At 37.6% G+C, this 12,791-nt stretch overlaps 1 protein-coding gene across 3 annotated transcripts in view; it reads left to right on the top strand.

The window, feature by feature from the left end:
- GPRC6A (G protein-coupled receptor class C group 6 member A) overlaps positions 1-11,879 on the top strand; it is a 30,920-nt gene extending 19,041 nt beyond the window's left edge. For 2 of the 3 annotated variants that reach the window (XM_032165586.1, XM_032165602.1), the window contains exons 4-6: positions 3,100-3,312; positions 8,117-8,240; positions 10,708-11,879. In XM_032165586.1, coding sequence (XP_032021477.1) covers positions 3,100-3,312; positions 8,117-8,240; positions 10,708-11,822 — 1,452 coding nt within the window. In that variant the 3' untranslated portion in view covers positions 11,823-11,879. The remainder of the gene's footprint in view (positions 1-3,099; positions 3,313-8,116; positions 8,241-10,707) is intronic. The other variant, XM_032165595.1, reaches the window with a different exon arrangement.
- Positions 11,880-12,791: the final 912 nt, after the last annotated feature.

The following is a 12,791-nucleotide window of genomic DNA, read 5'->3' as shown; positions in this document are numbered from 1 at the left end:
CATTATAGTGTTTCACATAAACACAAGATGGCAGGGAAGTACATAAGTGAGACAGCTAATCCAGTATTAACAATTCAGAGAACATTCTCCAAAAAACATGACCTCTATGTGAATGCAAGGAAGGGTAGCAGTTAGCCAGAACAGAAATATTCCAGCAAAGTCCCAGAAAAGGGAGAAAAGAAAGCACAGCATCTTCAGGAAGCAGGAAATCATAGCATATGACTGGAGTCTTGCATGAGAGCTGTAATGAACTAACTGAATGAGTTAGTGAAAGACATATTATTAGAGTCTTGTCCATCAGGGCATCTCAAACTTTGATGTGCAGTTGACTTTCCTGGGAATCTTATTATCATGTTAATTCGGTGGTTCCACAGTGGGATTGAAAAGTCTACATTATTAACAATGTCCCAGATGATGCTGATACTGCTAGTATAGGGACATCCCCTTAAATGGAAATGTTGCAAACTATGTTCAAAGGTTTGAACTTGACAGAGGATAGGGCAGCTAATTAAAGACATTTTCAGGCAGGAGAGTGATATGATACTTTTTCCATCCAAGATGAATTGATTAGAGGGACACAAGACTGAAGGAAGAAAGACCAATTTTGTAAATCAGACATAAAATAAGAATGCCTACAGGTATGACAATAAGGATGAAAAGATGTATACACGGATATTTAAGAGGGAGGATGAAGAGCATTTGGAGATCGATTGAATGTAAATGATGACAGAGAGCATCAAAAATGTTGCAGATGATTCCAATATGGGACAACTGGTGTCATTTGTCAAGCTGGAAACATAGAGAAAAGTGGAGGTCTGGTGGCAGTAAGAAATATTTAGCATTCCATTTTGGAGATGTTGAATTTGATGAATTTATGAGACATGTATTAGTAAGTGTAGCAAGGTAGTTGCATATTAGTCCAGAAGACAAGAGAGACATGAGAGCAATTTTGGCATGGTAAGATAATAATAATTTTTAAAACATATGGTTCTAGATACTGATATACACCACCTCTAATCTTTATAAAATATAGTAGGCCAACAGGACTCATCTTCCTTAAATTCCATCTTGAAGAAGTGGTAAGAAGTGTTTCTAGTGACCAAGACTTGTCAGAGTTTAGAAATGGAGGAAACCTTAACAGTAAAGACCTGTCCCATGGTGATTCACACAGTTAGCAATGAAGCTGCTGCCCCAGCCTTAGATCAATGTGTTTTCTGCTTCACAATGGAAAACTTCACAAAAGCAGATACAGTTTGGGCATCAGGACACAGATGCAAGGATGTTTCCTCTGCTCTTCTCTAACTTAGCCATGAAGATACCTTTTTCCACAGTAACCTTACTTATGGAGGTACAGCAAGCATCAGCACAGTTGGGACAATGGAAAACAATATCAACCATATCACTTTAATTGGTGTGATTCCTGGCCATGTGTGCTTAAAAACTGAGCATTATCATACACAGGTCTGAATAAGATAATAATTGAAATGCAAATCCCATTCTCTAAATTTTGTAGTGTCAATTAATAGTGAATTTCAGAGTCTCCATGAAAATTTTTTTAAATGATGTGAAAAAGCAGTTAACAGCTTAATAACTGGAGTGTTAATGTTTAAGATTTACCTTACTTCAAAGCAGATGTTTTATTATATTTAATGAGTAATGGAAATACTGTTGTATTTGCTTCCACCCTGTTTCCTGTAAGAACAAGCATAAAATTGTGGAAGTTTATTTACATTATACAATTTCATGATTATTTACAGAACAAATACATGTCAGAACTTTAGCCTATAAAGCCTAATTAAGCACAGGAAAAAGGAGGTAGAAATTATAGTTCAAACACTTGTGTGGAAGAGGATGTGCTCCCTAAAGAACTGAGTTACTGGGGTTTACATGTATATACTGCTTAAGGAAAGAACAGAAGAAACAAACCAGTCAACAGATAGAAGTGAGAACATTGGAGGTAGGCCCTTGCATATTCTTTAATTTTGTTCTCTCCTCTTTTTTTTCTTCCAGGCAATTGCTAGAATAAAATTTTGTTAGTGAATTCCACCATGTTAGATCTGATATCCTGCTTCTTTAAAGTAACACTAATTAATTGATATCCATTAAAAGAGCTAAGAAATCTGTGGGGACATAAATACACACACGTAGAGATTCTGCTAAAGTAACATTTCTCATTGACATTACTATCATAACTAATCTATTTACTTGAAAATATAACTTATTTTTTATATTCTATTGACAAAAAACTGAAACACTCATAAAAAGTTAACTCTAAGGAAATAGAATAATTGTCTTCAAATAGAATAATTTCTGCCTTATTCTATAGATTTTATACCCAACAAAAGCCACATAGAACCGTAGATTTAGATAATAAATGGGCCATTATGAAAGCATTCGGAGAGGATATTTACTTCGTGTACTTAATGGTGAAGCCAGAACAGCAGCCTGTTTCCCTACCTTCCAGCCTATTGCTCTTCCACTACAGCACAACCTCAATATGGCTACCCCATTTGTAAACAAAATATTTTTTTGTCCTAACTCTATAGTATACAAGTTCTCACTGTACAAATTGGGTAGCAAGACAGGTAATTTATCCTTATATTTCTTTCTTCTCAAGTTAAAAAATAAATCATTTTGTGAATTAGTTTTGAAATATAATTTAGAGATCACTTTACTACATACTCAATCGTTGAAACAAACTTAAGAACCATTGGAGATAATAAGATAGAAAGTAATTGTACCTGTCAAGATTGCATTGATGAGAGATGGAACCAGAGTTAGATCCCAGGTGTCTATACCAGGGGACCTATTCTAAAATTCTGTAGGATAAATGAAGATACTTAGAAACAACCATCTATAGAAATTAACTTGCTTTCCCAAATTTATATAGCAAAAGTTGGGCGGAAATGAGGCTAGAACCCAAGTGAAATTCATTCTCAAATTGTTGTCAGATAGTTAAGAATTCTCCAACCAGTGATTTATAATCTTTTTTCCCTCATTTTTAAGTGTTATGCTTTATAAGGCAGTGTTATCATTAGAATAACAGATACATTTGCAACATTTATTTTAAGCGCTTATTTCTGTTTTTATTTTTTATAGTTACTTGGTGTGCTAAAAAATGTGACATTCACTGATGGATGGAATTCATTTCATTTTGATGCTCATGGGGATTTAAATACTGGATATGATGTTGTGCTCTGGAAGGAGATCAATGGACACATGACTGTCACTAAGATGGCAGAATATGACCTACAGAATGATGTCTTCATCATCCGAGATCAGGAAACAAAAAATGAGTTCAGGAATCTTAAGGTAATCTTGTTGTAGGCCATTTTGTAGCACTCAAAGCAATTGGTACCTCAACTGCAAAAGTCCCTGGCCCCCTCTCTTCATCATACTCATCTGGCCAAACACAATCCCTGTTAATCAAATTTCTGCCTAATCAGCGTAGCTCCTATGTAGCTGAAGTTGGCAAAAGAGGAAAGAAACAGAAAGAAAAAGAAAAGAAAGAAAGACAGAGAGAGAGAGAGAGAAGGAGGGAGGGAGGGAGCAAGGGAGGGAGGGAGGGAGAGACAGAGAGAAAGAAAGGAAAGAAAGAAAGAAAGAAAAGAAAGAAAGAAAGAAAGAAAGAAAGAAAGAAAGAAAGAAAGAAAGAGAAAAGAAAGAGAGAGAGAAGGAGGGAGGGAGGGAGCGAGGGAGGGAGAGACAGAAAGAAAGGAAAGAAAGAAAGAAAGAAAGAAAGAAAGAAAGAAAGAAAGAAAGAGAAAGAAGAGAGAGACCACACAAGTGGTCCTGTAAAACGTAGTGCTTCCGGAAGGAAGGAAGGAAGGAAGGAAGGAAGGAAGGAAGGAAGGGAGGGAGGGAGGAAGGGAGGGAGGAAGGGAGGAAGGGAGGAAGAGAGACAGAAAGAAGGAAGGAAGGAAGGAAGGGAGGGAGGAAGGGAGGAAGAGAGACAGAAAGAAGGAAGGAAGGAAGGAGAGAGAGAAAGGAAAAGAAAGAAAGAAAGAAAGAAAGAAAGAAAGAAAGAAAGAAAGAAAAAAGAAAGAAAGAAAGAAAGAAAGAAAGAAAGAAAGAAAGAAAGAAAGAAAAAGAAAGGAAGAAAGAGAAAGAAAGAAAGAAAGAAAGAAAGAGAAAGAAAGAAAGAAAAGAAAAGAAAAAGAAAAGAGAAAAGAAAAGAGAGGGAGGGAGGGGAAGGGAGGGCAGGGGAGATTGCTGACTAGTCTCATTTTAAATTCATGATCTCTAGCCTCCAGTGGGCTCTTAATGCTGCAGGGCAATCAGATTATTGCCCTAGTTCATGAACTCACCTTCCTAGATGGCTATTTTATGCCTTCTCTTCTCTCCTCTGAGATCAGTACATCTTTCTTGTTCTCATTTCGGTTAACTCTATTTTCTGTTCTAACAAAACTGAAACATCAGAAGAGAATTCCAGTGGCCCCTGCCACCACATCTGTGCCAGTACCCGTGCCTTCCATCTGGCACTATAGACAGACTGTCTGTGCTCCTAGCCAAGGTCAGCTCCTCCACTTCACCTCTAGGTCCCAACCTCTTTCACTTATTCAAAGACATTACTTGGTAATTTTATACCCTCTCTCCTTTATTCTCAATCATTCTTTCTTCTACATTATACACTTAATGAGATAAATAGGTCGTTATTTCTCTCATCTTAAAACAAACAAACAAAGAACCTCTGTTGTTCCCCCAAGTCTTTCTTTGTATACTCTATTTCTCTTTACAGTAAAACTCCCTGAAACAGTTGAATACATTTAATGGCCGCAGTTTCTCTCCTCTCATACTCTTTTGAATCCTCTTCAATCCATTGAAATTGTTTCTGTCTAGCTCACCAAAGTTAATAAAGCTAAATATTATCATATATCACTTACCAGCTAATTATTCTCCCCTCAATGAAATATTCTATTTGTTTGCTTCCATGACACTACATTTCTTTGATTTTCTTCCTGTGTATCTGGCCACTAATTCTCTGTCTCCTTTGCTAGTTCCTCTTCATTCACACTACCTCTAATCATTCAGGTGCCCAGGGCTCAGAACTGCTCCTCTCCGCACCTTTCCTTAGTGATCTTATCCAGGTTTGGGGCTTTAAATGGTATCATTATATGGGAGACTGATGACTACTCGATTTTTATCTTCTGATTTCTAACCCAAATAAATATACAACTGCCTAATTGACATCTCTACCTGGACGTGTAGCAGTCAACTTAAATCTCCAAAACAGAGCTGATATTGTCTCCCAACCTACTCAATAAATAGCAACCCCGTTCTCCTAGTTGCTCATGAGAAAACCTGCTGGGATTCTTGTCACCTCTTTTGGTCACACTCCATAACCAATGAGTTTTACTTTCAAAATGTGTCCAGAACCTGACCACTTTTTACTACCTACTCCGCTGCTGTTGCAATCACTTCTCACCTAGATTATTGTAGAAGGTTTTCTGCCTCCGCTCTTACTCCTTTGGTCTATTTCTTTTTTTTTTTTTTTCCCCAAGATGGATTCTTGCTCTGTCATCCAGGCTAGTATGCAGTGGCGCAATCTCGGCTCACTGCAACTTCCGCCTCCCAGGTTCAAGCATTTTGCTGGTCTCAGCCTCCCAAATAGTTGGGATTACAGGCGTGCGCCACCATGCCCAGTTAATTTTTGTATTTTTAGTAGAGACGAGGTTTAACCATGTTGACCAGGCTAGTCTTGAACTCCTGACCTCGTGATCCACCTGCCTTGGCCTCCTAAAGTGCTGGAATTACAGGCATAACCCACTGCGCCGGCCCCCTTCAGTCTGTTTTCAAAACAGAGACACAAGTGGTCCTGTAAAACGTAGTGCTCTGCTCGGAATCCTTTGATGACATCCTATTTCTCTGAGAGTAAAAGCCGTGTCTTTAAAAATTCTACATAACCTACCCCCAGTACCAACCTGACCTTATCTCCCACTCTCCCCTTACTCTACAGCCCTCCTGTGATCCCACAGGCTTTTCTGTCTTCCATGCATGCTTCCCTTCTCATAGCCCAAGGACTTTGCCCCTGCTATTTCCTTTGCCTATAATAATTTTCTCTGATGTTCATGTGGTTAATTTTCTTATTCCTTTCTGTCTTTTCTAACATGTCACCACCTCAGTGAGGTCTTCCCTGAACACCTTATTTAAAAATTGCAACATCAACCTAGTAGTTCTTAGTCACTGTCCTATTCTTATTTTTCTCTTTAGCACTTATAACTTTCTGTCATTCTGTACATTTTGCTTATTTTGACTCTGTCAGTCTTGTCAACTAGAACTTAAGTTCTATGAGCTAAATATTTGTGTTTCATTCCCCACTGTGGCTTCAACAATTAGAACAGTGCGTAACATATAGATAGGCACTTAACAAATATTTGGTGAATGAAATAATGAACACAGTAATGCTGTAAACCATTTTTCTTAATCTGATTTCCTCTGGCTGTAAAAGTTTTAGCAAAGCAAGATACTTCTTCCTTGAAAGACAGAAACGTAGCCATTCTTCTGTGTTCTCAAACTTTTGCTGTCATCATCTTCATCTTCCTTACCATTATACTCACAACTACATTATGAACCCAGCAGTCTGCTAAACACTGTAACTCACACTGAAACTTTTAAAACATGCTCTGATACATTTTCTTTTTGAATACAGAGATGGTTATTATTTTTGCAAGAAACACTGTTGTTATCAATACTTATCTCCAGACTCTGTAGGGAATTCACTTAATGAAGAGAAGGTGACAGAATGACAGGTAATTATGTGAGGCTCTTAGTGACTAAATGGAAGAGGCTGACCACTACAAACAGAGAGACAAGTCTTCCTTTGTGACAGAGACACCTATAATTATTTCAAGGATACACTAAAAACCAATGATATCTGAAATCATTTAGGTCAGATTTCCGGATTTGTCAATTTGCAGGCTAGTTGGGGTATTGACATTTCTGGTAAGTCACCAGAACTCATAGTACAAAACATCATATAATCCTAAATCGATTGAAATCTAAAGTAATCAGTGCAAGATTTTAGACTGTCTTTGCTCTTGATGCAGAGGGAGAGAGGGGACCCTAACAATGCCGGGCTTTATCTCGTAGTTAAATCCTTTTGTGTCCTCTGAGCCACGCTCCAGGAGAGTAGATACTTTAAAAGTTTGCCCTGGGAAATTCACAAGGCATATATACTGCCTGCTGAAAACCCAGGTCAGCAATAACTGGAGAGAAGAAGAAAACCAGTGCTTGCAGACCCACGGCCTACTGAATCTTTTCTTTTCTCTCTCAGACAGATCATTTGCATCTTCCAGAGAAAGACTGGTTAGCTTAGTACTTCAATTGTGTTCCAGAGTAGGAAATAATGGATAAGAGAATCTTGAGAAAGACTCACTTAACCATTCTGCTGTGCTCCAAGGGTAAAAGTGACATGACAAAGCAGATTTCTCTCACAAGATATGCCATGAGAAAGGGACTATGAATGGAGAATGATAACATAGCTGAAATGCAAAGAATTACTAGCTAGGGTTCCATAAAAGTGGAACGCTGCATGTGATTCAAATTGTGACATGCAAATTATAACTTGAATTCGCAAGATTATTTAAATAGTATATATTTAGGGCTGTCTTTTAAATCTAATATTCTAATATTAAATTAGAGTATTAAATTTTAAATTTTATTTTAAACTCAAAATGTTTCTTTTTTTTATTTTTTAGAGTTAGGACATGCTCCTTGACAGCATGATAAGAACTTTCTTTTAAAGAGTACAAAAATCTAGCCATTTGCTATTTTCTTATCTAGTGGAACCCTTCATTCAACATAGGATTGAAACTTTCCAAACCATTGTTATTTTCTTTAGTTCTAGTACTATACATTTCTCCCTCTACTAGGGACTTTCTGAAAGGGCTAACTACCATAATTTGCTTACAGAAGTTATTAACACGACAAAAACTGTGTTCTTCATAAAGCAGCTTCTCCATCTTAAAAGCCTGTTTACATTTCCCAAGATGGCAAAAGATTCTATAATCTTATGAAAAAAGACCAAAATAGTATTTAGTAAATATATCTTTAAATTAAGCCAAGGATAATTCTTTTTACAAATTTACTTGTGATTTTTTTTTCACTTTTAATATAGCAAATTCAATCTAAATGCTCCAAGGAATGCAGTCCTGGGCAAATGAAGAAAACTACAAGAAGTCAACACATCTGTTGCTACGAATGTGAGAACTGTCCTGAAAATCACTACAGTAATCAGACGGGTAATTACAGTCACTCCACATGGACAGTGATACACCTGAATCATTCCTCTTAGGCTTTTTTTTTTCTTTGCATGAATTTTATTTTGGTTTGTTTTTTCATTTGAAAAACTTTAAAAAGCTTCCCATGCTCCTGTGAAATTAAATTCCAGTGAAATTTCATTTTATCTTGGAATTTGCTCTATTATATCAACAGGTACACAGCCAATAAATAATAGAGACGTAAAAGTTACTTTACTTTCAAGGGAAAATGTTATCACTTCGCTCATATTTTCTAAAGTATGCAACTCTTAAAGTGATGCAAGTTCTCTGTCAATTTTGTCCACGTATCCCTATACAGATGTGCTCGGCTTGTAACTAAGGTACAAAAAAGTACAAATAAGTAAATGTTGAATTAACTAAACATAATAGAAACCCAAAGGCACCTGGAGTTAAGAAACAGGTGTGCACATCCTGGCAATCTTATTATTTCTACCAAGAAGCAAAAGTTAAACCTAAAAGAAACTTCTTCTGTGAGACAAGGGACCAACTAATGACAGGGATGAGATGCTAGTAACTGACTGCCAACCCTATCTTTAAAAATTTCACAAGATGAAAGCAAAATACACAAATTAAACTACAAGAGTGAGGTCAGCAGCCTTAGGAGCCTAAAAAGAAACTATGAGCACTTTCCCTGGAGTTAAGCCTAATTTAAAAGTATCAGATTTCGTTGTTTATTAGAGCATTCCCATTCATCTTGTAGAAAAGCTGAGAACTCTGGAACTGGAATAGTCCCCAAATGCCTATTCCTTTTGCTTATTGGCTTCAAGGAGAGAAGTATACCAATGAAAATATTCCAAGATTCATGTTCTGTTATTGTGTCACAAAAAAATGCCATTTATTCCAACCTGAGAGTATCAGAACTTTATGTGTATCTGCATTTTATTATCTCACATTTAAAATTTTCCCATTCCTTGGTATGTTTAATAATGTTTATATTAGTGGAATTGAGCATTTAAATGATCAATAAATAAAAATACTATACCACTGCCTGAAAAATTAGATAATTAGGGAGGGAGTTTTTCAGGCAACATGGTAACTAGCAACTACCTTCCAAGTGAGAGAAATAAAAACACCAAGGAGTATGTAACATTTATTTTCCATAAAGATGTATGGTACTCTTTAAAGGCTGTATCTGGGTTTTCTTTTGGTAACCAGGGTGAGTCGCTTCCAAGAACAAATGGAGAAATGTAGAAGACTGAAGACAACTTGGAGGATAAGCTAGGAGTTAGGAAAGCCTAAAAGGATACCATCTGCTGCTCCTCTCTATGTCTCTAACACACAGCTCTCATACCTAGATGAGGCCAGTAAATATCCACTGGATGAATGAAATGACAGACACTAGCAACTGTGGTCGGGCAAACAGAAAAGAACAGATATTTTTAGGGGAATAGAGTTTGGAAAGAGGAGGAGGCTGGAAGGGTCATGAAGTTTATAAACAGAAATACAACCTTACTTTGAGGTTAATAAAGAAGAGAACACAAAATTTTAAAGAGTTGTACAGGCACTGTGGGGTGTAATCAGATGAATGCCCTGACAGAGGCCCTTTGGTTGCAGCTGGGACTCACCAACTTTGGGTGGCTGGAATGGGGAGCAAATGTAATATCACTTCTAGAGACACAACTCTAACATCAACTATTTGTGCTGCCCTGCAGCCAGAATCAGCATAAAAACTTTTCAAAGTTATCACTTACAGTGTGAGAGGCTCCCATTTACCCACTACTTGGAGAAAAAAATGAACTTTAATTCTTCCTCAATTGCCATCGATTACAATTTTGCATTATCTCACTTTTAGAAAGAGACTTCAAGCTTTTAGAGTGACCTAGCCATATTGCCTCTGCTTTTAAAAGAATTGCACCCTTATTCACGATAGCAACTCCCGTACATTGAGGGTCTACTATGTGTAATGGTCTGTGTGAAGCATTTTACATTTATTATCTCATTGAGTACGGCATCCCAATAAGGCAGAGCCTTTTCATTTTATTATTTTTTGAGATATGGGAGATTCTGAAATAGGCTCAGAAAGTTCAGTTAGTTTGTTCAAGTTTACAGGAATTGTAAGTGGAAGAGATAAGAAAAGCTACGTCTGATTCCAAAACCTTATTCTTAAGAGTGCTGGAACCATCATCTATAATAGCAAATGCATAAGAAGCTAGCATCTATTCTGAGTATATTCATTTCCTAAACATTCACAATCCAGCTGGCTTTTTTTCTTTCTCTTTTCTCTTTCTTTTCCTTTTTCCTCACTTTTACCCTTTCTCTCTCACTTTCTCTGAGTTTAAGCATGTTTTATTTTAATAAGTAACCAATGTAACAATCATCTATATTCTCTAGTCAGAACTATTACAGAAGATGAGTCTCATTTGTAGTGTTGTGGACTATCACCTAGTTTAAATGTTGACAATGTAACTGTGTCTCCTCTGTCTTTTAGATATGCCTCACTGCCTTTTATGCAACAACAAAACTCACTGGGCCCCTGTTAGGAGCACTATGTGCTTTGAAAAGGAAGTGGAATATCTCAACTGGAATGACTCCTTGGCCATCCTGCTCCTGATCCTCTCCCTACTGGGAATCATATTTGTTCTGGTTGTTGGCATAATATTTACAAGAAACCTGAACACACCTGTTGTGAAATCATCTGGGGGATTAAGAGTCTGCTATGTGATCCTTCTCTGTCATTTCCTCAATTTTGCCAGCACGAGCTTTTTCATTGGAGAACCACAAGACTTCACATGTAAAACCAGGCAGACACTGTTTGGAGTGAGCTTTACTCTCTGCATCTCCTGCATTTTGATGAAGTCCCTGAAAATTTTGCTAGCCTTCAACTTTGATCCCAAATTGCAGAAATTTCTGAAGTGCCTCTATAAACCGATCCTTATTATCTTCATTTGCACGGGCATCCAGGTTGTCATTTGCACACTCTGGCTAATCTTTGCAGCACCTACTGTAGAGGTGAATGTCTCCTTGCCCAGAGTCATCATCCTGGAGTGTGAGGAGGGATCCATACTTGCATTTGGCACCATGCTGGGCTACATTGCCATCCTGGCCTTCATTTGCTTCATATTTGCTTTCAAAGGCAGGAAATTACCTGAGAATTACAATGAAGCCAAATTCATTACATTTGGCATGCTCATTTACTTCATAGCTTGGATCACATTCATCCCTATCTATGCTACCACATTTGGCAAGTATGTACCAGCTGTGGAGATTATTGTCATATTAATATCTAACTATGGAATCCTCTGTTGCACATTCTTCCCCAAATGCTATGTTATTATTTGTAAGCAAGAGATTAACACAAAGTCTGCCTTTCTCAAGATGATCTACAGTTATTCTTCCCATAGTGTGAGCAGCATTGCCATGAGTCCTGCTTCACTGGACTCCATGAACGGCAATGTCACAATGACCAATCCCAGCTCTAGTGGCAAGTCTGCAACCTGGCAGAAAAGCAAAGATCTTCAGGCACAAGCATTTGCACAGATATGCAGGGAAAATGCCATAAGTGTATCTAAAACTTTGCCTCGAAAAAGAATTTCAAGTATATGAATAAGCCTTAGGAGATGCCACATTCCGGAATAAAATATTACCAGGGTCTTTGCATCTAAGACATGCATTTACTTTCCCAGCAAATATGTCATATATATTTCCTTGCCACCATCTTTACCAAGTTTTAGTTGAACAGTCACTCTGTTCAATCACCTATTTAACAAATAGAATTGAGCTTTCAGCCTGAAACTCCCTTCATTTCCTACCTTTTTCACTGGTCTCCATCTTTACCTGCTTCCTCTTAGGCACATCGTTAAAGACTTCTCTTCTATTCAAAGTTGTCCCATAATGTGTCATCCTTACTCCATTCCCGACCCCCTCTTCTCAAATCTCTTTGGATCCTCCTCTCTTGAGTATTTTTACTTTTCTTCCACTGTTCAGTGTAGTTGAACAAGCACTTGAGCAATTACTATGAACCAGGTGATATGCTAAATAACAAGGTACAAAAGCAGCAAGGTGTCATTGCTGATCTCAAGGAGCTCAAAATCCAAGGAAAAACAGGCACATATCAACATCTTCAATCAGTGTGAGGAAGTCTATGATTATAATGTATATAGAGCATTACAGTGGTATAGAGAAATGGCACTCAACCACACTGGGAGAGGATGGGAGGGCTTAAGAGAAGACTTTAAATAAAGAGTATGATGTTTAGGTGAAACCCTGAAAGATGAGTAGGAGTTAGCTAATTAGAAAAAGCACACAAAGATATTCTAGATAAAGGAGGAAAGTGGGAGCAACAACAGAAAGTGCGACAAGAAGGTGCATTCAGGGAATTGTCATCATTTTGGTATTACTGGAGAGGAAGCCTCTTTGGTATGTAGAGGTTAGGTCATGAGAGAATGCCACCCATTGGAGTTTCTCGCTAACGAGCATGGGTCTTTGTCCTGTGGGCAGTGGGTAGCCATTAAAGTGTCTGGCACAGAAGGCACAAGTAGCTCAAAGTCCCCAGAATGATCACTCTGATACAAG

This window comes from Hylobates moloch, unplaced genomic scaffold (assembly GCF_009828535.3).
Source record: "Hylobates moloch isolate HMO894 unplaced genomic scaffold, HMol_V3 SCAFFOLD_2, whole genome shotgun sequence".
In the NCBI taxonomy this organism is placed as follows: Eukaryota; Metazoa; Chordata; class Mammalia; order Primates; family Hylobatidae; genus Hylobates; species Hylobates moloch.
This window is presented reverse-complemented; position numbering and strand designations above follow the sequence as displayed.